Below are 27,270 nucleotides of genomic sequence, written 5' to 3'. Positions count from 1 at the left end.
AAAAATGAAACGATGTTGATTTTATTAGAAAATAAGTGGAAACTTTGGGAACCACATTTCCTACATTTTATAATGACTTTAAAGTATAGCCTACACAAACCTTTTGGAACAAATTATAAACAAAAAAATGCATGAAGCCTGAAATGTATGTAATTATGTAATACATATAGTTCTGGTTGAATTTGATCAAATATATTAAAATAATAAAATAAAAAATAACAGATGTGTGCTAACATTTTGAGAACACAAAGACCAGAAGATTTTGAAGAAATGCTTTATTAATGTTACTGGAAGAACCATGAGAGAACGTTCCTTGATAGCGGAGTATAGACTATATTTCAAAAAGTAAATGTTACATTTATTATCCAGTAAAAAATGTGACTATTATTGTGTTTGTTTCCGTCTTGAGCATCAGTCCCCCGGTGAATAGATGATCGCAGTGTCATCATATACAGTCACTGTTGAGAAGATGCTGGAAAACCAAAGAAAATCATGTGTTTTCATACTTCATACGCTCACGTTCTCTGGGAAAGAAGAAAAATTAGGCTTTTAAGACTTTTAATTTGACTGACAAGACATTTTTTTTAAGAGGCCAATGGTAAACAAAACCAGCCCGAATATAACAAGTACAGAAATAAAATGAGTTAAAACATGATTTATATTTTGATATAAAAAATTAAGATGAAAAATAAGCAGCTTTTATCAGTGAAATGCGCGATTAAACGGGATAAGCCCCGCCTCCTAAATAAAAGAGCCAATCATAGACCGTATTCAGCGCGGCGACATGACGGGTATGAAATCGGGGCTGTGAGGGATTATACTTACTGTATTTTTAATGGCTCCCGCTGTAAACGAATATCCTAATCACTTATTTTCCACAGGTAACATTTCTTTTAAATATATTTTGCAGCGTTTCGTCGGCAGAACAATTCAAAAACACATTAAGTAACAGTACAACCCACTGAAGATGTCTATTCCTCACAGCATCGCGTTCATTCCCGCCATAAATCAAAATGGCGCTGCTGTGAATAATGTCGTTAGAAGCTCGTCATTGTTCTGAGACGCGCGCTTATGACTGCGCATGCGCGTTGTGTAAATAAATCATAAACGCAGTTTATTGTCATGATTTGAGCGTCTAGAAACAACATTTAGGAGACAGTTGTTGTCAGATTTTATTGGTGACTTAAAATAGCAAGCTTGGTGAACAGCTTTGGAGAATTTGATGTGTCGGTCAGTCTTCAGAGATGACTGAGGCGTTTCCAAGATGGCCGCCGAGTGAAATGACTTGGCTTCTCTCCACTGACTTCAGACAGTTCTCAAAATATACAATCTCAGATGCTATAGAATAAAACGGTTAGTTTGTTGCTAAACAAAGTGCAAATATACATTTATAGCAACAGTTTAGACAGGGCTGCCAACTTTTGAGTTTAGATTGGAGCGAGAATTATGGAGGGGGGGGGGGGGGGTATAATTTGTTTTGCATCACAAATCACAATAAGGTTATTGTGATTGTCAAAACATTTGGTAACGAAACAGAATTTTAAGTTTAGTGACGTTACAGTTTTTACGTGGTATAGGCTACGGTTTTAAATATTGATTGACATATTTCCCGATTTCAACTACAATTCTTGTGATTTTATTCAATATCGATTAATTTGGATAAATATTACGTACAGTAGATTGGCCTACATGTACATTTTTCTTCAAATAAATCTCACCTAATGCTGTAAACGTACAGAGAGCCCTGTCAGCTGCTATTATTAAAAGGATAAAAATAACTCAAATTAAATATAATACTGTTATATTTTAATGATACAAGTAAAAATATATGTAATAGTGCACATGCTGCTTGAAATGAGGCACTATGGTCACGTCACATCTACAAGCGCCAAAACAGTATTTATTGTTTGAATTTTGTAATAAAATTGATTTCAATGAGAGAGTGGGCAGCCCTGTATAGATGTATTATAATGGTAGTATAAACATTCAAACAGCCACATGAGTAAATGAACCACATTCACAGGCGTGTAGGATGTCAATCTCTTTATTATGAAACCAAGTCAAAATAAAAAAAGCGTCTTCATGTCACGTTTATCTCTGAAAACAGGATCACATTGATTGAGGAGAGCAGAGATGATGTCAGAGCGTTGCATTCTCGACTCCTCCCACACAAACGTAAATCGTTCACCGAACACAACTAAACCTCCAGAAGCACTAAACCAATCAAGCCTCGTTAAAAACTCACTTGCACTTAGACAGAGAGGGAAGGGGAAAGCTGATTTCAACAGAAGAGAACACAGAATGTCTGATGCGAGACGGTGTGAGTTGCAGCAGTTCGAGCGGTGTAAAGATGCAGGGCTCCTGATGCTCATTATGTGGGCGGCGGTGGGTAGTACTGGTTATACTGACCGTATTGACCGTACTGACCCCAGGAATTCTGACCTCCCCACGAGTTATATTGCTGGAAGAGAAACACACAGATGGGGGTGAGCCAGCCAATAAAACACTGACACAATGATGAACAGGTGACAATAATATTCGCAATAACATCGTTTTACTGAATAAGTAAACAATTTCTGCATTTATCTTTGTAAAGAAACCTAGTTTAACTGCTACTCTCTGCGGTCTCAGACAACGACATCACTTCCTGTCAGCCACCGTAACTTCTGTTGGGTGTAATTCACAAACTCACCACTAGACGCCGCTAAATCTCACACACTGCACCTTTAAAGCACTATTTTTTGTTTTTCAAGGAATCCAATCAGAGATCTCACTAATCAAACAATATTTTTATTATCTGCAAAAAAGGTAAATGGATGAATAAAAATAAACCAAAGGTACAAATAAAGTGCAGCATATGGATATTTATGAGGAATATGACACTCATAACCATGAGAAACGGCTCTATATCAGACGGACTGCAGCGTTGATTTTGTGAAAAGATTGTTTTATCAATAAAATTAAAAACTAATTTCACATATATTTGCCTTCAATAATTCAAGCTCTTTTCATAAATTTGGCTGTTTTCAAGGGTTTTCCAGGACTAACAATCAAAAAGTAATATTTATGCACTTTAAAGGTGCTGTATGTACTCTACTAAAGCATAAAATGCCATAATGTTTGCATATACTGAGGAAACATGCCAAGTTCACACACTCGTTCCTCTGATAAACACCAGTTATTACACTCTGGAATGTGTTTCCAGGCCGGAGTGTGTGTTATTGTGTTGGCGTTGATAACTGACCTGATACCAGTTGTTATAGTTGTATCCTGCATTGTTGGCCTGCATGTCCATCATCTGACCCGAGGCTGCTGATTGGTCGTCTGTTCGCTGTCTCTTTGCATCCGGCTCCTCGGAGCTGCATCATACCAGACAAAACACTCATCTCAACATTTTGTGTTTTACAAGTTCTCTCAAATGTTGTTTAATTATGCAAAATAGCTGTCTAATTAAATATGCACTAATTTGCATACATTTCCAAAACAGAAATCTGAACATTGGATAAAGCCAGATTCATAATTACGGTTTGATTTAGTTGATGTATTAAAGTATTTTTCCAGAGGATATTTTGGATTTCTCTAATTCAGAAAAAACTGTAAACGGACTGAAAGAAACACTTTCAGGAATAAAATGTTCAGTATATCAGGCGAATGATATATGCACACCTTCAGAATATAGATGTGAATGAAACTGTAGTTTGGTGTGTGTGTGTGTAGCTGCTAAAGTGGAGATTTATGACTCAAACTCACTGCATTTAAAGTCCCCTGTGGTGAGAATCCAGCTTTTATTAATGTCTATGTGGTGTTTTTAATATGCTTCAAGACAAACCATGTGTAAATTCACAAGTCAAACCCATTCCTGAGCATTTACTCCTTAAAACTGCAAGTCTTCTCTCGGCTCTGTCATGAGTGAACGGGTGAGAAGGAAACCGGATGTTTGTCAGTTTATTCGGTCCTAAAGTGACCGCTAATATTCCTGCTGTCGTCTGTCATTAATGTTAATTAAAAAAAACAAATACAGCTGACAAAGATAAAACTATTTCTACAGTAAACAAATAGGCCGAATTATTAATTCCTGTACCTGAACACTACTGTTAGACTTTGTTCTATAGATTTCATCTCTGCTTGTAATTTGTATATTTGTTATTATTTTATTACTGTCCGTTCACTTGTTTGTAATAATGTTTGAACTTTATCAGTTAGACTAGCCGTTTAGATGCGGTACCGAAGACCTCCAAATGAGCTTGATGTAATAAATGAAACCTTTTGTTTAGTTTTTTTGCGGACCGAAAAAATGATCCGATCCGTGGCTCAAAAACTGTAAATGCTCCAAACCGTGAATTTTGTGATCGTTGCACCAGTAGTAATGAGCACAGAATCCTGCAATAAGTAACTGTCCTCTCACCCGTTCTCTGCTTTCCTCTTTAGCGTCTCCTGCTCCGTCTCGAGCCGCTGATGCTGTTCGTATGCCGCCACAAGCCTGCGGTTAAAGACAGTTCACAAGTTAAAAACACCTTCCGATACGATAATATCGTCATATCGCCCAGTCCTAGGCTGAACATAATCTTATCTCTAATAAAGGCAGGAATCTCTATGTCTGTCTGTTTGCATTGATTATTTCGAGAACCGTTCATCCAAACGACTTCACAAGGGAGTGCAGTGTTGTATTTGGTGCAATATAGATAGACAGGCGAGACGCAACACGTTCAGAATTAATAAACTTTTAATAAACTACAGAACAGCGCGAGCGGGAAGCGGCGCGCCTCACGCGAGCAGAGCTTGCTCCGAGAACAGACACTGCACACACACAGGTCTGTTAACTTAAGCAATATTTTTAATAAGGTAGTCTTATAATATTTTTCTCACTGACAAAGTAGGGTAGATTTAAATAAAAACTAAATTTAAATGACGAAAAACTAAATTTAAATAAATAAAAACTAAATTTAAATGACGAAAAACTAAATTTAAATATAGAAAAACTAAATTTAAATGACGAAAAACTAAATTTAAATAAAGAAAAATGAATCTAGATTGATAATAACGGGTAAAAAGGATAACACATTTTGTTTCTAACAATGTCAAAGCAACGCAGCTTAACCCAAAACAAGCTCAGGCGTGCACTTCTGTCCACACACACTCCGCTGTTCTGCTCGAGCCAGAGAATACTCCCGTTGCAGGAACACTTTAGTAGTCCCAGAAGCAGCAAATATATCAAGTAGCTATAAAGAAGTTATATATTAAGTATTATATACTTAACCAGATTTAAAACAAAACAGTGTAAAACATATTCAAGCGCGAATGAGAACCATTTTGAGGGGGATGTCAGGTGTGCAAAAAAAAGAGAAGAATATTCGAATGTCAAATAGTTGAATACCAACCCACCGAACGAATATTGTAATATTGGGGTCCAGCCCTACTACATAGAGCAGCTTTACAAGCAGAGGAGAGTTACGTACACGTTGATGTCACTGCCGAAGTCCTCGAGGAACTCGACCTTGCGCTGTGAGAAGGTGACGCGTGACTCGAGGGGCATGGAGCTGTTCAGCGCCCGGTCGAAGCACGCGATAATCTCGGGCTCGTTCTGCTGCACGTCTCCGCTGTACTCCAGCTCCAGCAGGTTCAGGTACAGCTTCGGGTTCGTCTGCGCACACACACACACACACAGTCAAACCGGAGTGCATTCACACACCTCAAATTCAAAATATGATCAAGATTGCGGGGAATTTGGCTGTTAAAAGTATAACATTTAAAGCCACTTAAATGAGCAAAACGACTCAAAGATTCATTCATTCTGATGAGAGTCACTAAGATCCGAACTTCCCATCACTACCTTCAACATCTCTCACATTATCAGTTTATTCGCTAGAAAATGGTGATAAAATATGAGCAGAACTCCATTTTGTCCATCCTTCTGTTAGACTGTCTCGCACATGAATTATGTTGAATATCTGTCAGCCTAACCCACCCTAAAAATTGCAATAATTAAAAAAATAATCAAATTAAATAATGATGCATTGTTATATTGGTGCATACAAATGAAAATACTTAAATATTTGTGTTCATTCGGCGAAAATAACACGACCTCGTCTTTTTCGACGGCCTCCATCAGCACTTTCTTGGCCTTGCCGATGCTCTTCTGCACTTTGACCATCTGCCGCGCCAGCTTCACGGCGTAGAACGAGGACTCGCTGCTGTTCTTCCCGTTGGTGATGGCGTCCCGCAGCAAAGCCTCCGCCTCGTCCATGTTCCCGTGCCGGCGCTCCAGACTCACCCGCCGCAGCCTCACCATGGCCAGCCCCGGCACGCCCTCCTCGAACGCTTTCAGGATGCCCCGCGCCTCATCGATGCTGCCTGCGGGACCGGGTTACAGACATCAGTGCCACACACACACGCGGTGCACACACACATGAAGAGATAGCCTATTATATACACTACCGGTCAAAAGTTTTGGATCGGGAGATTTTTTGTTTTTAGAAAAAGTATTTTCTGCTCACCAAGGCTGCATTTATTTGATTAAAAATACAAAAGAAAAAATTTTCACTGGTCAATTTTGAGATATTTGTCTTCAATAACGTCTTTCAAACTTGTGGTGAAAAAAAGTCCAAAATACACATTTAGGTCTTTATTTCACTGCACTTTGTCTATTTGCGTCTGTAGATTTCTCAGAAATTCAACAAAAGTTGTCGTTGTAAATCAACATAGCCATCTGCACCCTGTCACCAATCGTGAAGGTATAATGGGCATTTAACTCTAAAAGCAAAATCTCATTGGCTTATGTCAATTTCTGACACCGTGATTGGTTCAGATGCATCACGTGACGCGCTCTGACATTTAGATGTGTGTTTCTGACTGGGGTTCTGTTCAGTTGAAGGCCATAAATGCTGTGTTTATAAGTGTTGGTGTGTTTTAGGTGGTTTGTATTGTTGTTGCTAATGATTTTATAAGATATTGTGTCAGTAAATAGTTGTTTCCACTAAAAAATATGAATTTTTACATTACAAATCTTTAAATGCCGTTTTTCTCAAAATGAGTTTGTCATTCTCCAGTATAAACATCTCAGCCGATGTACACCAAACTCTCCAGTTATACACTTAGCAGTATTCTGAAGATATGTTCAGAGGGATTTGTTAATAAATCATTCCTGGCCTGATTTATGTGACATTTTAATAAATAAAAATATGGCGAAAATTTATTTTTTAAGGCTATGGACAGTATATTTAGATTTCATAGGTCATGAAAGCATATCTCCTGAAATCCCTCTGAAATTTTTTATTCATCTTGTGTGTAATCAAAATTAAAATAATTTTGCACCTGGCTTTATCATATGTTCAGATCTATCTACCAAAAATATATGTAGAATTGTGCATATTTAATGAGATAATGCCTCATTTGCATAATTAAACACAAGTATATACAAAAAATTATTACAAGTTTTAGAAATTTGTATAAGTAATCAACTGAGGAAGTTTCATGGTGATATCTATTATTTTAAAATGTTACCCTATTCACTTACAGTGTCTCGCCTTAAAATAACTTTTCTATGTGAATATATAGTAAAGTCTAATCTAAATATTCACACAGAAAACTGTTTTTTTTTTGGCATTTATAATCAGGTTTGGTGAGCAGAAGAGACTTATTTTAAAAACATTTAAAATCTTCCAGATCCAAAACGTTAGACTGGCAGGGTGGCCAATCTCAACTGCTTGATCGTCATAAAATGCAACTTAAGGCATGAGAGTATTAAGATATTATAAGCATTAACATCATCACTTTCTGTAAAGCTGCTTTGAAACAATGTGTATTTATTGTGAAAAGTGGGATAAAAATAAATTTGACTTGACAAATTACCAGATTTTCTGGAAAATAAGTCGCACCGTGTCAAAATTGAATTGTTGAGAGAGAAAAAAAAACATTGTATAAGTCACATTTTATTACTACTTTCAGAAATTATGTAAAATATCGGTAAAAATATTTACAAATATTAAACTATGGAAGCTTGTTTCCGCCACAGAATGAAACATTTTAAACGATAATTGTGAGATTACATCTCGACTATTTCTCAGAATTGATGATATAAAGTCAGAATTGCGAGAAATAAACTCGCAATTGTGAGTCACAATTGTCTTTTAAAATGTTTTATTAGCTTCCATAATAAAGTTTAGTTCCCATCACTACAGAAAAATAATAACTAAATATTTAGAACAGAACAGGAATGAAAAACATACAAGTATAAATGCCATTCAAAGCAAAACTAAAATGCATTCTACAAATTTTGTTGCTAATTTGAAATATGTAATTTGAAATAGAGTTGGGGTACTCGAACTCGGACTCGAGTCCGGTCTCGAGTCCAATTTTGAATGGACTCGGACTTGTCACGCACTCGAATGAATTTGTACTCGGACTTGACACGGACTCGGGACATTTTAGACTCGGAAAAATGTCCGAGTCCAGTCGAGTCCGGGCACTGGATGACACAAAACGAAATTTTGTGAATTTTTTTTATTCAAAAACGAAACGAAACAACGTTGTTTCAGCGTTGAGCATTGTAGCCAATCACAGTTAAGTGCATAAACACAGTGGCAAATCAGAGGCGTTTTAGAGTCCGCATGCGAATAATTCGCTCAAAATGTATGTTTAGAATCAGCACGAGCTTTATCCTTTCGCAAATCCCCTCATAAACAACAAAGTCTCTCTAGACGCAATATAAATAAGATATTCACTGTGCAGTGCGGACAACTTCAGTCAGTGTTTATGACGAGAGTTTTAGGGAGAGTGGCCGAACGCGGTAAGTGATGGCTTAAAGGGAGCGCTGTTGACAATCTAAATAGTTTTGTTTTTCATACTTCTAGAGGACCAGTGGTTACGTTCACACTGTAAATTATAAATAGTGATAACTGCATTTAAATCTGGGATTGAATCCACTTAATTGTTGTCCTTTGAGTCATGAAATTGCGATGATTTGACACATAGCAACATAAGAACGTGATAACCATAGCAACATTTTGGCGTCTAATAATGTTATCATTTTTGTTGCATTTATACTTTAGTCATAAGTTTACATACTCCTTGCAGAATCTCCAAAATGTTATTTTTATATGTTTTTTAATAAGACGGATCATACACATTGTTTCTATTTAGTACTGCCCTGAAAAAGCTTTTTCACATAACAGATGTTTAATAGCCTAAATAAAATACAAACACAAAATAAAGACAAATTACATAGGCTCGATTTTAATATTGTGTCATTACCTGAATGATCCACAACTTTTTTTTTTTTTTAATGGTTGAGGAAAAATCATCCAGCTCCTGCACATTCTTTGCTTTTCCAGCATCTTCTGCATATTTGACTCCTTACTAGCAGTGACTATGATTGTAAGATCCATACTTTCACACTGGTGACAACTGAGGGACTCATACACAACTATTACAAACCCTGCAAACATTTAGTGATGCACAAGAAGGAAGCATCCGTTAAGAGCCAAGAGGTGTAAACTTTTGAACTGGATCATTGGTGTAAATTGGTCTTATTTGTTTAAAAATGCATTCATTAATTTAGTCCAACCCTTCAGAGGCTAAATAAGATATTAGCATGTACAACACAATAAGAAAAATTTAAACATCATCATCTTGCTCAAAAGTTTACCCCTGGCTCTTAATGCATCGTGTTGGATTATTAAGCATTACCTTGCAGATTCTAAAAGATGTACAATAGGTAAACGTATGACTGTAACTATACATTGCAATCATTTTGTAAGGTTTAAAATATTAATTTAAGAGCTCAGTGTTGAGACCTTTCGCCATACACGCCATTTTTGTTCGACAAACAAACCAAATCATTTAGTAGATTAAAGGCAGTGGACTTGAACTTGAAAAATAGTGTGTATTGATTTCTTTTTTAGAAATTTGTGCTATAACTAGAAGAGATTATCAGTTCACGTGCTGCTTGAACTGAGGCCTACACATTAAAGCACCACAAAACAGTATTTATCGTTTGAATTTCATAATTTAAAAAATTGAAAGCTGAGACTTTATTTCAAACCAAAAGTACCCTGCTCTGTCTTGTCTGTTGGCACATTGTTAGTGTCCTCTTTGCTCCGACCGAGAACATGTGGAGTGAGAGAGGAATGGCTTGTCGGACGTAGCAACAGTAACCAAGAGGGGCGGGTCTTTGTGAAAGGTCAATTTCAAATCATTTAAATCTTTGTGGACTCGGCCGGACTCGACTCGGACTCGGATGTTAAGGACTCGGACTCAAGTCCGACTCGACCCTCTTTGGACTCGGACTTGGACTTGTACTCGGTTGTTAAGGACTTGGACTCGACTCGGACTCGACAAAGGTGGACTCGGACCCAACACTGATTTGAAATATGATGAAATATGTAATTTGTGGAATTGAGTTATTTCAGGATTCCTCCATTCAAATAGACTTTCCTCTAAAGGATTTTTGCTACAACGCAAGTTAGTATAGAAGAACAAAACGTCACCAGCGTGCGCTAGTGGTGATGAACAGCCAAGATGAACTTGGCAATTGTGTTTTTATGTGCGCTGGACAAAGGAAGCAGCGAAAGAGGAGAATTTGGATGTGGGAAAACAGGCCAATTTTGCAAATGGCGCTTGAGCAAGTAGTTTTAAAGTTGATCAATACGCCATTTTATGTTGCAGTTTTATTCACTTGCATTCCAGAAAATACGGCACTTGACTTTTAGTGTTGTTTAAAGGGATAGTTCACCCAAAAATGTAAATGATCCCATAATTTATTCACCCTCAAACCATCCTAGGCGTATAAGACTGTTCTGTCAGTCCAACGGTCAGCTATATTGAATATCCTGCTCGTGCCAGCTTTATAATGAGAGTGAATGGGGCCTGAGATTGGCCAAAAAAAGTGCATCCATCATAACAGTAATCATACGGCTCCAGGGGTTAAATAAGGCCTCCTGAAGAGATTTTGTAGGAAAAATATCCATATTTATAACTTTATAAACTATAATTCACTGGCTTCCGGTAACGGCCGTACGAGACTTGAGTTCTGGAGGAAGAGTGAAAAAAAGGCACCGTTCACTCGTGTGTGTGTGTGTGTGTGAGAATCCGGTTCTTATCCATTCTGGTTTCCGATTCCAATATTTTTTTGGGGGGAAAAAGGGCAAATACTTGAATAAATATTTCTTTATTCTTGCCTATTTTAAGCAATAACCAATAAAATGGCTAAAGTGAAAGGAGTCCCTTCAAATAAAGATTGTGTTGATTACATTATTACTCCAGTAGGTGGCAAAAATTTACTTAATTTTTTTTTTTTTTTTAACAAATTTTGTTAAAATTTGTTTTTGTTTTAACAAATTAGTATTTTTTTTCATAAATAGACTGGAACATGTTATTCTGTGTAGTTGTCTGATGCATGTAATTGAGAATCTATTTGGTTTAAAATGGAAATCACGGTTTATCATGAATTAGGGGCCGTTCTCGTATTGAAAGAACGTCGCGCCGCTTTCTCCTTTCCACAAGCGCTAGTGCTCCCGCCTGCCGTTGCTATGCAACCACGAACTTCGCTTTCCATGAGGACGAGGAAGCATCAGCAAAGGATCAATAAAATGCCCTTGCATTAGCTTTACTACTAGATATATTTATGGAGATGAGAAATAAAGCTATGATCAGCTGTTCGGCCGAGCTTTCGATGTTATCATGGAAAGGTCGAATGTTCTATGCCGCGGCATAGACACGCTGCACTGCATGCTTGCCGCGCGCCTACATTTGAAATAACAAATTTGCATGCGCAAAAAAGTCAGGAATCGATAAGCGGAGTCGAAATGTGTGCGTCTTATCGAATCCCCGGTTTATGGAAATTTGTTCCCGGATATAAAATGGAACCGGTTCTCGATACCCAACCCTACATGAGGGTGAATAAATTATGGGATCGTTTTAATTTTTTTGTGAATTAACCCTTTAATGCCTGTTTACCAAGTCATCGGCGTAACGCTTTACCTTGCTGCTCCTCGAAGGCCGCCCAGAGCAGGTGAACGGAGGGTTTCTTGGGAAGGTGGACCGTGCACGCCTTCTTATAAATGTGCCGAACGCCCTCGGTGCTGTAGCTCTCCAGATACTTGGCATACTTCAGAGAGAGAGAGAGAGAGAGAGAGAGAGAGAGAGAGAGAGAGAGAGAGAGAGAGAGAGAGAGAGAGAGAGAGAGAGAGAGAGAGAGAGAGAGAGAGAGAGAGAGAGAGAGAGAGAGGATGGAAAAGAACACATAAAACTTGAGCTTTCGTTTCACATCCCCTGCACTGGTGAATTTCCACAAGATCGTTTTGAGAATTTCTGTTTTAAACCCATCAGCACCTTCATGGAACCAATAAGATAAGTTTCTGTAAGGTAGAAGGAGACGGAGAGGTGCAACGTAGTTGGCAAATGCTGCAGTCAAATCTTGTGTGGCAAAGCAGGCCATCCCCTAATATAACAGATACAGTCAAATATCAACGTTACACGCAAAGAGTGCAGCAAGTTTTTACTGTGGAAGTGATGATATCGTTGATGGGGAAGCAGAGGGTTGGACTGAGGGAATGGAGGCGGGGAACGCGAGCGCGCGTAGCTAACCTTGATCCAGAACTCCTCGTAGAGCGCGCAGGCGATGAGGCAGCGCTCGAACAGAACCACGACCCGCTCCGGCGTCCCGTTCTCCAGCTCGAAGTCCAGGTACTCCCGCCAGTTGTGCAGCTGCGTCTTCTCCAGCGCCTTCACGTGGAAGTACGGCCGCTTGATCTGCGGGGGACACAGCGCTCGTCAGGTGCGATCAGGCGTGAGTGTGCGAGAGCATGCGTGTGAGCCAGAGTGCGTGTGTGTGAGCGAAAGTGTGCGAGCGAGCGAGAGTGTGTGAGTGAATGAGTGTGAGCGAGAGTGTGCGTGTGTGTGCGAGAGTGAGTGAGTGAGCGAGAGCGTGCGCCAGAGTGCGTGTGTGTGTGTGAGCGAGAGTGTGCGAGTGAATGAGTGTGAGCGAGAGTTAGTGAGTGGGCGAGCGAGCGAGAGTGTGCGGGCGAGCGAGCGAGAGTGTGCGGGCGAGCGAGCGAGTGCGGGCGAGTGTGTGTGTGCGAGAGTGTGTGAGTGAATGAGTGTGAGCGAGAGTGTGTGTGTGTGTGCGAGAGTGAGTGAGCGAGCGAGCGAGAGTGAGTGAGCGGGCGAGCGAGAGTGAGTGAGCGGGCGAGCGAGCGTGAGTGGGCGAGCGAGAGTGTGCGGGCGAGCGTGTGTGAATGAGTGTGAGCGAGAGTGTGTGTGTGTGTGCGAGAGTGAGTGAGCGAGCGAGCGCGAGTGAGTGGGCGGGCGAGCGAGAGTGTGCGGGCGAGCGTGTGTGTGCGAGAGTGAGTGAGTGAGCGAGAGCGTGCGTGTGAGCGAGAGTGTGCGAGTGAATGAGTGTGAGCGAGAGTGTGTGTGCGAGAGTGAGTGAGCAAGCGAGCGAGCGAGAGTGAGCGGGCGAGCGAGCGAGAGTGAGCGGGCGAGCGAGCGAGAGTGAGCGGGCGAGCGAGCGAGAGTGAGCGGGCGAGCGAGCGAGAGTGAGCGGGCGAGCGAGAGTGAGTGGGCGAGCGAGCGAGAGTGAGTGGGCGAGCGAGAGTGTGCGGGCGAGCGTGTGTGAGTGAGTGAATGAGTGTGAGCGAGAGTGTGTGTGAGCGAGAGTGTGTGAGTGAGTGAATGAGTGTGAGCGAGAGTGTGTGTGTGCGAGAGTGAGTGAGCGAGCGAGCGAGAGTGAGTGGGCGAGCGTGAGTGAGAGCGAGTGAGCGAGAGTGTGTGTGTGTGCGAGAGTGAGTGAGCGGGCGAGCGAGAGTGAGCGGGCGAGCGAGAGTGAGCGGGCGAGCGAGAGTGAGCGGGCGAGCGAGAGTGAGCGTGTGTGTGTGTCCAATCTGTCATTCAAACTAGATTATTCTAGTGAGCGAGCGTAAGCACGGGTGTGTGCGAGAGTGAGTGAGAGCGAGAGTGAGTGAGTGCACGTGTGTGTGTGTGTGTGTATAATCAGTCATTCAAACTAGATTATTCCAACTAAAAATTCAACTAAATACGTTCACATACATAAAGGGTTTGGCTACTTTAAGTTACCGGACATTCAGAACCTCTAGCAGTCATACATTCATTTCTTATTCAAACACAATCCTGTCCTCCAGCATCTCCTCTTCCTCTTTCATAATCACCAAAAAATTATTTATTTATTAAATACATTGAGTTCCGCTTTCTACTTGGTATTAAAACTTGCTTTGTGGGTCTTCCCTCACTGGGGTTCGTCCCCTCAGGCAAGCATAGCCACGTTGTTACGCTTTTTTAATCTTCGCTATTGTTTCAATGCAAAGTGACTAAACAGTAAATAACCAAAACCTGTAGCAAGTTTCGAACAAGTCCCGTAAAAAAAAAAAAAAAGAAAGTAAAATGTTAGCGTATGTAGCATCAAACACTCACCCCCTCCTCGAAGGCCCAGCGCTTGCTGACTTCATGCTCGTTGTGGTTGAACACCTCCTGCCGAGTCTCGGTCACCTTGTGCCTCATGTTCTCGATCTCCGTCACTCTCTGAAGGGCAAAACACAGCGTCCTGAACGTCGCGCCGTGGAAGCGCAAACATTTTATCTCGTCTGATGTCCAGCTACGCAAAAGGTCTACGTCACCATGAGTTTGACAGAAACAGTACGGTTTGCACACCCAGTGTGAATCAGCTGTGGCCCAAGCCCCGGTGCTGGGAAGGGACGGTGTCATTTCGTCACGAGCCCGTCCCACTTTAAGCCCAAGTCCCTGATTGGATGCCAACCTGGACCCTCAGGTTTTCATTGGCTGCTAACGGAAAGACACCTCTTCAAACCTGCACACGTTTTGCTTGTCTCCAGGATCAGCTAGACGCCCCTGCCTACCTGTGCCATGTTTGATAACCCCACAGGCGGGAGACGGGACTCTTACCTTTGCGGGATCTGGCAGGTCCTCCGTTCCCGGCGGAAGCTCTTCGCCAGGGGCGTCGTCTCCGCTAGGCTTGTTAGCATTAGCTAGTTCCACTCGCAGCGCCACAAACTCCTCCTCCGACAGGAAGTGCTTGGGGTTGTTGCTCTGCACGTGTTCTTTGAACCTGAACAAAAAAGTCACATTTAAGACATGCAAAAAAAAAAAAAAACATGACATCAGGAATTTCTCGTTAGCCGCGATTCCATTACAGATTTGCGCAAAGCTTTCGCGATATTTTCCAAATGGCATTCACATGGTCTCATTCTAAGCTAATAAAAACATAACGGTTCATTATGTGAGGTCTTTATACACCACTGAACACATAGTTATGGATATGTTGCTTTTCTGTCAACAGATCCTCCTGAATATTACTCAGTGCTCCTTTAATGTCATCAGGAATTTCTCATTAGCGCGTTTGCATTACAGATGTGCGCAATATTGCTGTAGCGAGCGAGTGTGCTGCTCACTTCTGGAAGTGCTGCGAGTACAGCTGTGTGGGGATGCAGAGGATCCGGTCGTACACGGCGGTCACGTTGGCCAGCTTGTCCTGCTCCGTCTCCCAGCCGATGTACGCCTCCCACAGGCGGTCCGAGCGGAAGTCCGTGCCACACGCCAGAACCGCGTGCTCATAGGACCTGAAGGAACACAAGCACAGCACTCAAACATCATCTGCAGCTTTGGTTTTGCTATTTAAAAATCTTAAGACTAAAGCTCCTTGCACACAGAGTACGACATTTTTGTATGTGTTTTTCGTGTTCGTCATTCAGTGGCTCTGACTTGTCACAACAGAAAATCGGACCCAATCCAGAAAAGAAAAAAAGAAAAATCGACGGACAAAAGTTTGGTTTGTGTAAACGTGATTGACACAACGTGAGGTTGTATTTGTTTTTTTACGTGCAACATTTCGGACTCAGTGTGCAAGGAGCTTTTAAATGACTACTGTAACAAACACATAATCTCAAAATAAATCATGTATAGCAGATGCTTTTCCTTTTACATTCAAATGCAAAACTCAAGACATTAACATACTTATTGAAATGTATGTACTATTATATGGAGTGTCTATTTACACCATCTACGCCACTTTTTGACAAGTACACACACAGAAGAAAAAAAAAAAGTAGCAGAAACTTTTGAAACGATTTGAAAATAAAGTGAGTGAATACGGTTATTTAATAATAAAAGTGTTTCAGGTAGGGCTGTGCAACGATTAATTGCATTACATAATGTGTAATGTATAAATATTTTGCATATAAAAAATAAAATAAAATAAATTATACACAGTACATATGTAAACAATTTATTTTGGATGCGATTGATCGTTGCACAGTCCTAGTGTAAGGAGGGCTTTATTGTCCTAACAAGGCGGCATTTATTTAATAAACAATTTACAGTCAATATAATTATTGCATAGTGTTTTATAATGTACTAAAATGCTGAGGTCTCGTATCTAACTACTATTAACACTTGTTGCAAAGAAAATACTGCTGTTTTCACAAGCTGTAAATAGAATCTATTGCTATTCTCACTTAGTGCAAATAGTCGCTCTGTGTGTGTGTGTGTGTGTGTGTGTGTGTGTGTGTGTGTCGACAGTTACAAATAAACCACAATGAGCTTGTGGAAGAACTTGTCAATCATCTTCATAAATAGCGCAGAGGAAACTGACCAATAAGAGGACAGTTCTACTCACATGTGACTGGCATAAACACTTTTTGGCACGCTTTGAAATGTTGCTTTGTGAAAAACTGAACCAAGAAGGAAATGCAACATTGTAACACATTAAATCCTGCTTAGGAACAAAGCAAACATGTGAAAATGTCCGTTTGAAGAGCTCGCGGTTAACACTCAAGCTAAACTGGTCTATGACGCTCGTGATGCTGCAGGTTAGCACACTTACGCTCGGATGCGGTTCTCCGCCTCCCCGTCGCTGGTGTCCTGGTTCTCCCGCAGGAACGTGATGTAGTGAAGCCACAGGTCCACGCTGAGCGGGATGGCCTGCAGACCTCGCCGGTACACCTGCACACATTCACATCCCGTCATTCCTATTCATTTCTTTATAAAGCAGCTGGGTATACACAGCAATCATGGAGTTAAATTTAATACCTTTTAAAACCCGTTCTCATTTCAAGGGGGAAAAAACTTAAATGTGTCATTTTGGTGATCAAAGATGAGTTTTAATGAATACAATTATTGACTACTGAAAATTAAACCTATTCTTTGTGACTGTCAACAGAAAAAGATTCCATGAGTTTGGCCGCTTGGACTCACCTCGTCAGCCATCTGGATGTACCCATGTTTCCTCTCAATATCTGCATATTTCTTCCAGTACCCGTAACAATAAGGGTAGTGCAGGAAGAACGCGTCAAACGCCTTCCTTGACGCCACCAGGTGGTTCTGAAACAGAAATGCGGATGAATGCTTGTGATGCTTTGGTATTACAGGGATAGTTCACCAAAAAAAGAACCATAAAGACTCCAAACCCATAAGACTCGTTTATCTTTAAACCACAAATGAAGATATTTAAATGACATCTGAGAGATTTCTGTCCCTTCACCCAAAACATTCATAAAGAGATTATAAAATAAACACTATGAATGGAGCAGTCTTCTGAGGAAACCCAATCGGTTTATATTAGGGATGCACCGATGTGAACATTGCAGCCGATACCGATAATTATTTATATTTGAAAGCCGATATATATCGGTCGATAAATCTAAATCCAAATTTTTTTCATTTTTGAGAGCCTGATTTAAAAAAACTAAAGTCTCATCATTAAAATCCACGTCCCAAACACACAATTATAATGTTCTCATAATTGTATGAAGCTGATATGCACATGAACTGCATTTTCCTTTTTTGAAGTGATTCCAATCATATTTCAAGCCATCATGATGAACAGTGCGCACCTGAAGCTCAGCTGAAGGAAATCATACACTATTTATCAGCTTTAATATATCGGCCAAATGGTCTTATCGAGCCGATAACGACATAAAAAAATTAACATATATTGGCCGATACCGATACGGTGGCCGATATATCGGGCATCACTAATTTATATTCACTACTTGATGCACAATCTCTTCAGACCATCATATTTTTGAATATGTAGTTTCAGGTTTAATTAGATTTATTTTAATGATTAAACTTAAAACTAAATAAAAATGTTGCCTTGGCCACTATTTGAAATAAAATAAGTTTTTATATTTTATTTCTAGTGATAAAAATTATTTTTAGTGTTTTAATTTTTGTTAACAATAATTATACATAAGACACTAATGTACATAATTGATGACAAAAACTAATAAAACATTAAATACGTTTTTTATATTTTATTTCTAGTTCTTTTTTTGATAACAATATAATTACCGATATACATAAGACACTAACGTACATAACAAGAAACATAATTATTTAAAATCAAATGTAAAGTGTCACGCGGTGAATATTGAGAAGGTCAGTGTAATTGGACTGCAAATGGTTATTTACTGTAAATTAACATGACAGTTCATTTTTACTTCCAAAATCTGCACATTTAACACTATTATTTTACAATAAAATGACATAAAATATCCCTTTATTTCACTGCATATTTGGGGTGTAACGAGACCCTCACGTCACGATGCATATTATTGCGATACCCCAAGACATGGTAAAAGATTAACAAAAAAAATTAACTGTTGATTAAAATGCTAAATTTGGTTTATCATTGCGTGTGTAAATGACCAGGCTTGAATTTGGCGCTGGAAACCCAAAGCACAGGACAATAGACACCAGAATAAACATATTCATGATTCTGAAGCTGAAAATTATTGTAGATGAATATGCTTGAACTCTGTCACGGACTACATATCTTATTACATATATTGTCACATCCCTATCTTCAAAAATATCTTCATGTGTGTTGTGAAGAAGGTGCTCAGGTTACCTCTTGCTCCACGTACTGCAGGAGGTAGACCCATCCGTTAAAGTCCTCCGGGTTCTCCTCCACCACTTTAGAGAGACGCTCATACTCTGTGGGAAACTCGGGTTCTTGTGGTTCTGCTGGTTCTGCTGCGGGTTCGGCTCCTGGTTCTGCTGGCTCTTCTTCTTCTCCTTCTTTGGGAGCATCTTCCAGCTCCATATTGGACGGGCTCTCGGAGTCTCCCGCCTGTTTCACCGGATCCGGCTCCACCGATTGGTCCACGACGTCGCCGTTCGATTCCGCCTGCTGCCCGTCAACCGGGTCGGAGTTTTCCAGAACCGGATCTGAAGGACTGGTCTTCGGGTCAATGTTCTCTGCTGCGGACTTCAGATGCTCCAGCGAGAAGAGCTGTAACTGTTCCACGGTGGACTCGTGTGTTTCCGGTTCTGGGAGAGGAGCCGGCGCCGTGGTCCAGTCGGGTGGGGTCGGTTCCGAGTCCTCCATCGCTGACGAGTCCCCGTTATCAGGGGCGTTCGTGTCCAACATCCCGGTCATGGGCTCAGCTGAAACAAACCGGTGGGAAACCGTTGTGTAAAACAGGCTTTTGACCCACAAACATGATCATGCAACACGTTTTTGTTAGAAATATCTCTATATTTATAGCTTTATAAACTATAATCACTGGCTTCCAGAATCGACCAACATTGAAGCGATGCGTTTTTGTAAGAAATACATCCATATTTATTTGTTATATTAAAAAATATCCTGGCTCTTTCAAGCTTTATAATGGTGCCTTAGATTTTAAAGCCCAAAAAAAGTGGATCCATCCATCATAAAAGTATAATCCATACGACTGCATGGTGTTAATAAAGGTTTATGCATTTTTAAAAAGCTAATTATTTGTAGCTTTATAAACTATAATCACTGGCTCCCGGTGAGTCGAGTTCCGCCGGAAGAGTGACCTCTGACCCGACATGACAACAAACTCAAGCTCCTCCCACATTTCTTTTTAAAAATGCTTATTTTAGACTTAATTCATGACCAGTTTCTATGCCCTGTGCTCAACAATACATCATGCGTCGGGTCAGAGGTCAAGAGCTGGACCTACAGTACACTCGCGTACGACCGTACCTGGAAGCCAGTGATTATAGTTTATAAAGTTATAAATATAAATTTGTTCTTACAAAAACGCTTCAGAAGGCCTTTATTAACCCCTGGAGCCGTATGATTACTGTTATGATGGATGGATGCACTTTTTTGGGCTTCAAAATCTAAGGCACCATTCACTCTCATCATAAAGATCGGAAGAGCAGGATATTTAATATGACTGATTGTGTTCGGCTTAAAATAATAAAGTCATGTACACATAGGATGCCTGAGTAACGTTAAATCTGAAGACAACAATCATATCATAATATTATTATATTTTTAATTTCAGACCCATGGGTCCATATTACTTTAGCTGGCAAAAAATGTCAGTTCTGATATAATGTCCCCTATAACCACAAGATAATGCTAAATTTTCACATTTTACATATTTTAAAGCATTGAGTTTTCAGCCTATTTAAACAGCAGGCTTGATCGATATGAATGAATCTACAAACCCTGTGCAAACCGCAAGTTTACATCAAATCAACTCAGATGTTTTGGAATGTTCACTAAAAAACACAAAAAACATGAACGGAGATGAAAACTTTATAACGTTATATTAACGTGAAGTGTTTGTCGCGTTTCCTGGTCAAACGACACACGATGGTTCGTCGAAGTTAGTTTGCTAAAAAATAGTTAGCCTACTGAACAAAACAGGCTTTACAACGCATTCGGTTTGTTTTAAAAGGCTAATTAGTTTTCAAACCACGAAAATATGTTATATAACTATGAAAACGTCTTCAATAGCATCGGTGTGGTTTCGGCCTGCTCTTTTCACGCGTTAGCTGAACTGCTAACGACCCGACGCCGTTGATTTACCTCAGAGTGTTCTAGAAAAGAGTGCGCGCTAATCGCGGGAAATACACGGAGAGAAGGATACTTACCAGAATCTTCCATGAAACTGGGTTAAAACGGCAGATATTTGCACAACTTCTTCGAAGTTTTTATGCGGCTGATAACATGTGGTCGAACGGCCGCGCTCTATCGCATTCAACACCAGCTGCGACGAGGAAAGGACACGAATGCTTTGCGCATGCGCACTGCCCTACGAAACTCACAACACAAAACACAAAATAAAAGGCGCCGCGGCCCAATTTTTTTCCTTTTATCAATTTAGGATAAATATGAAAGCCCATTTCCGCCACATAAAAAATAATAATGCTTAAATCTTGATTATTACATAAAAAGGTATGGAATACTAGATATTTCGACTTTTTATGTCATAACTATAACAAAAATGTCGCAATGTGACATAAAGAGTCATAGTTATGACTTACAAAGATAAAAATCACGACTTTTTATGTCATTATGAATTTTAAGCCAGAAATTCTACTTTATCTGCATTCAAATCTAGTCTAAAACATATCTCTTTTCGTTGGCTTTTAATAAATGTTTATTTTATTTGGTATTTTACAGCACTTAAGCTTAAGAAATAAAATAAAATAAAATAAACTGAATTCAACTCAAAATTATGATTTACAGAAGCATTATATGTGGCAGAAATTGACTTCCATAAGATCCATAAGATTAGACAAATTTGATGTTTGTTTGAAACAACTGACTTACAGCACCATGAAAGTTATATTTGCGGTAAAAGTATAAATGTATAGGCCTTGTGAAACCATATAAACCTGTGTTGAATGAAACTGAACCTAAAAATGGACAAAACATTTTTTTACTTCATTTAGCACTTGTCTGGCTGATTTGTGAAATCTGTTCACTGCATATTAAGAACATGCATCCCGTCTATATGTGTTATATTGGCACAGAAGCTTTACTTTGTTGTTAAGATGACCTAAAACACAAGATTTTCTTTCTTTTTTTATTAAATATATTTATTGTATAAACACAGTATGCTAGTACTGAAAGGTCTTATTATGAAACTGATATTCACTTATATAACAATATTGTATTACTTAGTTACAGCAATAGTCCTGTTTTTGGTTGAATTGAATAACTGACACAGTGTATTTTCAAGACCTTAAACTATTGGGAAATAAATGTTGGGTTTTTCCATGTTCGTGGATGTAAATAGCCTCTTGAGTTCAGGGTTAACAAATAAGGAAGTTCTCTTTGACATGCAAATTCTTTGAAAATAACACAAACATCAAAATGGCTGGTTAATGTGTTTGCTACACGTGTAAAAGCCCATTCTTCGGGGAGGAAAATGCAAATATACATGTATTTTAAAGGTTTGCATGGGCATTTTTTGAAATCGATGGCACGTCACAAGCTCCGCCCCTTTAACGTAAAAATGACGCTAGTAAGGGATTGGAACGGACAGTTATGCAAAAACTCTCCGGTTTGTGTGGTCGAATATTAAAAATGTTTCATTGCAATGTATATCTGAACGGTATTTTAAAAAGAGTTGTCTTTAAAAAATCAACACAATTATATTCGTCCGAGTCTCAATGGCGTCCATTTCATTCAGCTCGCGCTTATGAATCCTACTATAGCGACGTTCGTCTTTTGAATATTAATTAGATCATGCGTGCGACCGTTGCTGGATTAATAATTAAAGAGACAGTTCACACAAATATTTTTAAATTCGGTCATCACTTAGTCACCCTCAAGTAGTTCCAAACCTGTATGAGTTTCTTTGTTCTGCCGGACAAGCAATATTTTAAGAATGTTGATAATCAAACAGTTGACGGATACTATGGAAAAATACTATGGGAGTCAACTGTCTGGTTATACCAACATTAGAAAAAGACACGTTTTCAGGGGCCAGTTGCATAACATAGCCATTCAGATCTGGTATGACTTCTATTATTCAAAAGGCATTCAGTCTTTCACCATCAAATTTTTTATGTAACTGATTTAAAAAAAAGTTATGAACAGTCTTATAGAAAAACGAATTGTTGTCTAACTTGTACGACTAGTCTTATGCAACCGGCCCCAAGACATTCTCATATCTTGCTCAATTTATATATTCTTGAAAGATTAAGTTTGACATATAATTTTTTTTTCAGAATAATGTTTTACACATTTGCAGTGTTGGGGAAAGTTATACTTTTAAAAGTAATATATTACAATATTGCATTACTCCCTTAAAAAGTAACTAATAGCATTACTTAGTTACTTTTAAGTAAAGCGATATATATATATATATATATATATATATATATATATATATATATATATATATATATATATATATATACTTAAAATTCCCATTATCTCCAAAAATTTATGAAATCCATTTTAAAATTACATATGGTGTATTTCCATCCAGTGAATTTTGACAACGAAGATTTGGATTTGAAACTAGTACTTATTATCACACTTTTTGTGATAATATTGAAACTACTGATCATTTATTTTGTCATTGAGTGAGAGGCTTTATGGCTTGATCTTTACCCAAAGGTTCCTCATCTCGAAGTCTTCTCTCACAAGGACATTATTTATGGACTCGTTATGGAAAAAGACAAATTTGATTGATTCACTTCACTTTAATCTAGCTTTGAACTGACAGAGTGTGTCTGCTTCCCGGACAATGGTAGGAAGCCTGTTCCAGAGTTTTGGTGCTAAATAGCAAAAGGATCTACCGCCAGCAGTCGATTTTGATATTATAGGTATTATTAACTGGCCGGAGTTGTGAGATCGCAGTAGACGTGTTTTGAACTAGCTGTAGTTTGTTTATTAAGCGTACAGGGCAACCACCCAGTAGAGCATTACAATAATCTAGCCTTGAGGTCATGAACGCATCAACTAACTGTTCTGCATTTGTCATTGAAAGCATTTGACGTAATTTAGATATATTAAGATGAAAGAATGTGGTTTTACAGATACTAGACACGTGACTTTCAAATGAAAGTTTGGTATTAAAGAGCACACACCCACACACACACACACCCAGGTTCCTAACCGACGACGAGGACTTGAGAGAGCAGCCATCAAGTGTTAGACAGTATTCCAGGTTAGTACTTGAGGAAGTTTTTTGTCCAATAATTAGAAATTTTCAGAATTAAGCAGTAAGAAATTGTTAGTCATCCAGTTTTTTATATCTGTTAATTTTGTGAATTGGTGAGTTTCATCAGGGCGTGAAGAAATATTAGATTAGATTAGATTGTTTATTTAGCCACACGACAATGCTGGTGGAATTTGTTTTTGGTATGTGTTTAAGCTCTACATCATACAAACAACAAATACACTTCACAACATGTAACAATACAAGATACAAATGACCATGCGTAGTGTATGAGAGGACAAACTAAACTAAAGAGAGGAGTTCAGAGTCATGATGGCTATGGGGAAAAGCAGTTTGTGAAGCGTTTGGTGTTGGTCCTAGTACTGAGCCTTGTGGTACGCCGTACTGAACTTGTGTTGATAAGACATCTCTTCATTTACTGCTACAAACTGATAACGGTCAGATAAGTATGATTTAAACCATGCCAGTGCAATTCCACTAATGCCAACATAATGTTCGAGTCTATTTAAAAGGATGTTGTGGTCAATGGTGTCAAATGCAGCACTAAGATCAAGTAATACTAATAGAGAGATACAACCACGATCGGATGATAAGAGCAAATCATTTGTGACTCTAACGAGAACTGTCTCGGTACTATGGAACGGTCTAAATCCGGACTGAAAATTATCGCAGATATCATTTCTTTCAAGAAAGGAACACAGTTGTGAGGATACTGCTTTTTCTAATATCTTGACAGAAATGGCAGATTAGAGATCGGCCTGTAATTGACTAGTTTTGTAGGATCAAGTTGCTGTTTTTTAACAAGCGGTTTAATCATAGCTAGCTTAAAAGTCTTCGGTACGTATCCTAGAGACAAAGATGAATGAATGACATTAAGAAGAGGACCTATGACATCTGGAAGCATCTCTTTCAGCAGCTTAGTCGGTATAGGGTCTAACATACACGTTGTCGATTTAGATAATTTAACGAGTTTAGAAAATTCTTCCTCTCCTATAGCAACGAATGAATCACATTTTTGAAAAATAAGCAGATCTAGCAGCTTCTAAGGCCTCTCTGTATGCAATCTAGCTCTCTCCATATGCATACATAGCCTATACACACACACACACACGCACACACACACACACACACAGAAACAAAATATATATTATAAACACAAAAGTTTATGTTTGATGCGATTAATCGCAACTACCACCAACACTGGTATAATGTGTAATGCGTTATAAAACATATTTAGATCTGTACAGAAAAACCTAAATGAATAATTAATAGGTATTAACTTAGCTTTATATAAATATATAAATAAAACTTTCCCAAGGAGACAAGCTTAATTTAACGTGTAATCAATTCAATGGCAAATGCCAGTCTGTTGAATATTAACTACGACTTGCTGACGCACCCGCTATCTGTCCTATAGCGAAACACGCCTCATGAATATTAATCAGCAGAGCCTTCGCCGTAGTAGGAAGCGAATGCCAAATGGCGCAGTGCGCGTGAGCTAGTGATGGAAGTCCGGCTCTTTTCAAAGATTCGATTCTTTTGGCTCGACTCCCTGAGAAGAGCCTGCTCAATACGGCCTCAAATGGCTATCACTCGGAGCTTTCTATTTTAGCCCAATTTAGCAATAGTGAATGATTTGTGTGTTGGTAAGCAATTTTTTTATTTAGTGTTTTCATAAAAGCCTTATTTATGCACTTTTTCGTTCAAAAATACACAGTTGTTATTATTTAATATTTTAATAAAACTTTAATTGAACAATTGAACTCAGAACCACAGCAAACTAATCAAATAAATAAAGGCAAAAGTCTTAACATAGCATTTAAATCCGGCTCCCCCACCACTACACGCGTGTCCCCCCCTTCCTTTCACATTATGGTATGATCCTATAGTCTGTCCTCCCATGTGATTGGCCGCATGTTGTGCTCATCCAAATAAAGTCCCGCCCCAAATACCAATTCGGCTCTTCTCGTTCGCTACAAAGAATCGGCTCGTTCCCGAGCGACACATCACTAGCGTGAGCGAGAAAGCGGAAGTAGCGGCTGAAGCGGGTCCGCACCTTTTCCGGTAATACCGAGAGGAGAAGCAACACGACCGGGACCGAGAGAACCAGGACCGGAGAGAACCGAGCCGGGCCGCGCGATATACGAGGTGAAGCGGGGGTCGCGTTCAGTGCGCGTACGGAAACTCACGCACGAGAGTAAAGTTAGTTGTGTTGTACACCCCTCCCTTTTCTCATCCGCTTTCTCTTGTGTTTCAGGGACAGAAGAGGGGAGAGAGGAAGAGGGCTTGTTTGGACCAGGACCAGAACTGATGATCTAAAGTGTGTGTGAAGGGAATGAGCGCGAGCGAGCGGCGACCCGACAGTCGGTACACGAGAAGGAAGTCAGAAAGAAAAGGCCTATTTTTGTTTTTTCTTCATGCATTTTGAGGTCTGGTCAATGCAAACTCACATTTCCCAACTGTACTAGATCCAATTTTTTTTTTTTTAAGGAAAAGCGTTGAGTCATATGTATTTTTGTGAAGCTGCACGACCAAAAAAACACACTTTTTGCAACATATATACTATATATGCACAGCCAACAAAATGGGGAAGATGCTTTCGAAGATCTTTGGCAACAAGGAGATGAGAATATTGATGCTTGGACTTGATGCGGCAGGAAAAACCACGATTCTTTACAAACTCAAACTGGGACAGTCGGTCACGACCATCCCGACCGTCGGGTTCAACGTGGAAACCGTGACGTATAAGAACGTGAAGTTTAACGTGTGGGACGTCGGCGGGCAGGATAAGATCCGGCCCCTGTGGCGGCACTATTACACCGGCACACAAGGACTGATCTTCGTGGTGGACTGTGCGGATCGGGACCGGATCGACGAGGCCCGGCAGGAGCTGCATCGCATTATTCACGACCGCGAGATGCGCGACGCCATTATCCTGATATTCGCCAACAAGCAAGACCTCCCCGACGCCATGAAGCCGCACGAGATCCAGGAGAAGCTCGGCCTGACCCGGATCAGGGATCGCAACTGGTACGTTCAGCCGTCCTGCGCTTCCACGGGCGACGGACTCTACGAAGGGCTCACCTGGCTCACGTCCAATTACAAATCATAATGCGCGTCAAAACCTAGAAGCAATTAACCAATAACTCGTTGAGTTTTCTTTTCTTTTTCATACGCCCGTTCTTTGCTTTCTTTCAGCACTCTGTATAATCCTTCTGTTACGTTTCGAATGTTCGTAAAGTAGTGCCGTGCGGTGATTAATCGCGATTAATCGCATCCGAAATAAAAGTGTGTGTGTGTGTTATAGTATAAAAAATACACACATATGCATCTACAT

General features: G+C 39.7%; 3 protein-coding genes across 11 annotated transcripts in view; 2 read left to right on the top strand and 1 right to left on the bottom strand.

Moving 5' to 3' along the window:
- LOC306983387 (uncharacterized protein) overlaps positions 1 to 27,270 on the top strand; it is a gene marked incomplete at its 3' end in the record, with an annotated part of 471,868 nt that overhangs the window by 249,960 nt on the left and 194,638 nt on the right. The window lies entirely within an intron of this gene.
- prpf39 (PRP39 pre-mRNA processing factor 39 homolog (yeast)) lies at positions 6 to 21,093 on the bottom strand. Of its 8 annotated transcripts, none has more exons than XM_079584459.1 (15): positions 20,887 to 21,093; positions 18,878 to 19,416; positions 17,221 to 17,346; positions 16,850 to 16,968; positions 15,420 to 15,587; positions 14,914 to 15,076; positions 14,425 to 14,532; positions 12,583 to 12,747; positions 11,977 to 12,103; positions 6,050 to 6,351; positions 5,457 to 5,641; positions 4,406 to 4,480; positions 3,245 to 3,359; positions 2,410 to 2,461; positions 6 to 524 (listed from the first exon to the last, which is right to left on the bottom strand). In XM_079584459.1, exons 1-15 carry the CDS (start codon positions 20,897 to 20,899, stop codon positions 508 to 510), a joined length of 2,274 nt encoding a protein of 757 aa, XP_079440585.1. In that variant the 5' UTR covers positions 20,900 to 21,093; the 3' UTR covers positions 6 to 507. The 8 variants fall into 8 exon arrangements, with proteins under 8 accessions (XP_079440585.1, XP_079440589.1, XP_079440590.1 ...); XM_079584463.1 differs by having other exon boundaries at positions 6,080 to 6,351; XM_079584464.1 differs by having other exon boundaries at positions 6,083 to 6,351.
- The window catches only part of arf6a (ADP-ribosylation factor 6a), a 3,966-nt gene continuing 552 nt past the window's right edge, over positions 23,857 to 27,270 (top strand). The window contains exons 1-2 of one of the 2 annotated variants that reach the window (XM_079583912.1): positions 23,857 to 23,921; positions 26,191 to 27,270. The exon at positions 26,191 to 27,270 is cut by the window's right edge and continues 552 nt beyond it. In XM_079583912.1, coding sequence (XP_079440038.1) covers positions 26,518 to 27,045 — 528 coding nt within the window. In that variant the 5' untranslated portion in view covers positions 23,857 to 23,921; positions 26,191 to 26,517 and the 3' untranslated portion in view covers positions 27,046 to 27,270. Of the gene's footprint in view, positions 23,922 to 25,894; positions 26,082 to 26,190 lie in introns of those variants that run through there. The other variant, XM_079583911.1, reaches the window with a different exon arrangement.

Source organism: Phoxinus phoxinus (genome assembly GCF_949152265.1).
Source record: "Phoxinus phoxinus genome assembly, chromosome: 16".
Classification (NCBI taxonomy): domain Eukaryota; kingdom Metazoa; phylum Chordata; class Actinopteri; order Cypriniformes; family Leuciscidae; genus Phoxinus; species Phoxinus phoxinus.
Note: the sequence above shows the minus strand (reverse complement) of the source record. Positions and strands in the feature narration are given on the sequence as shown.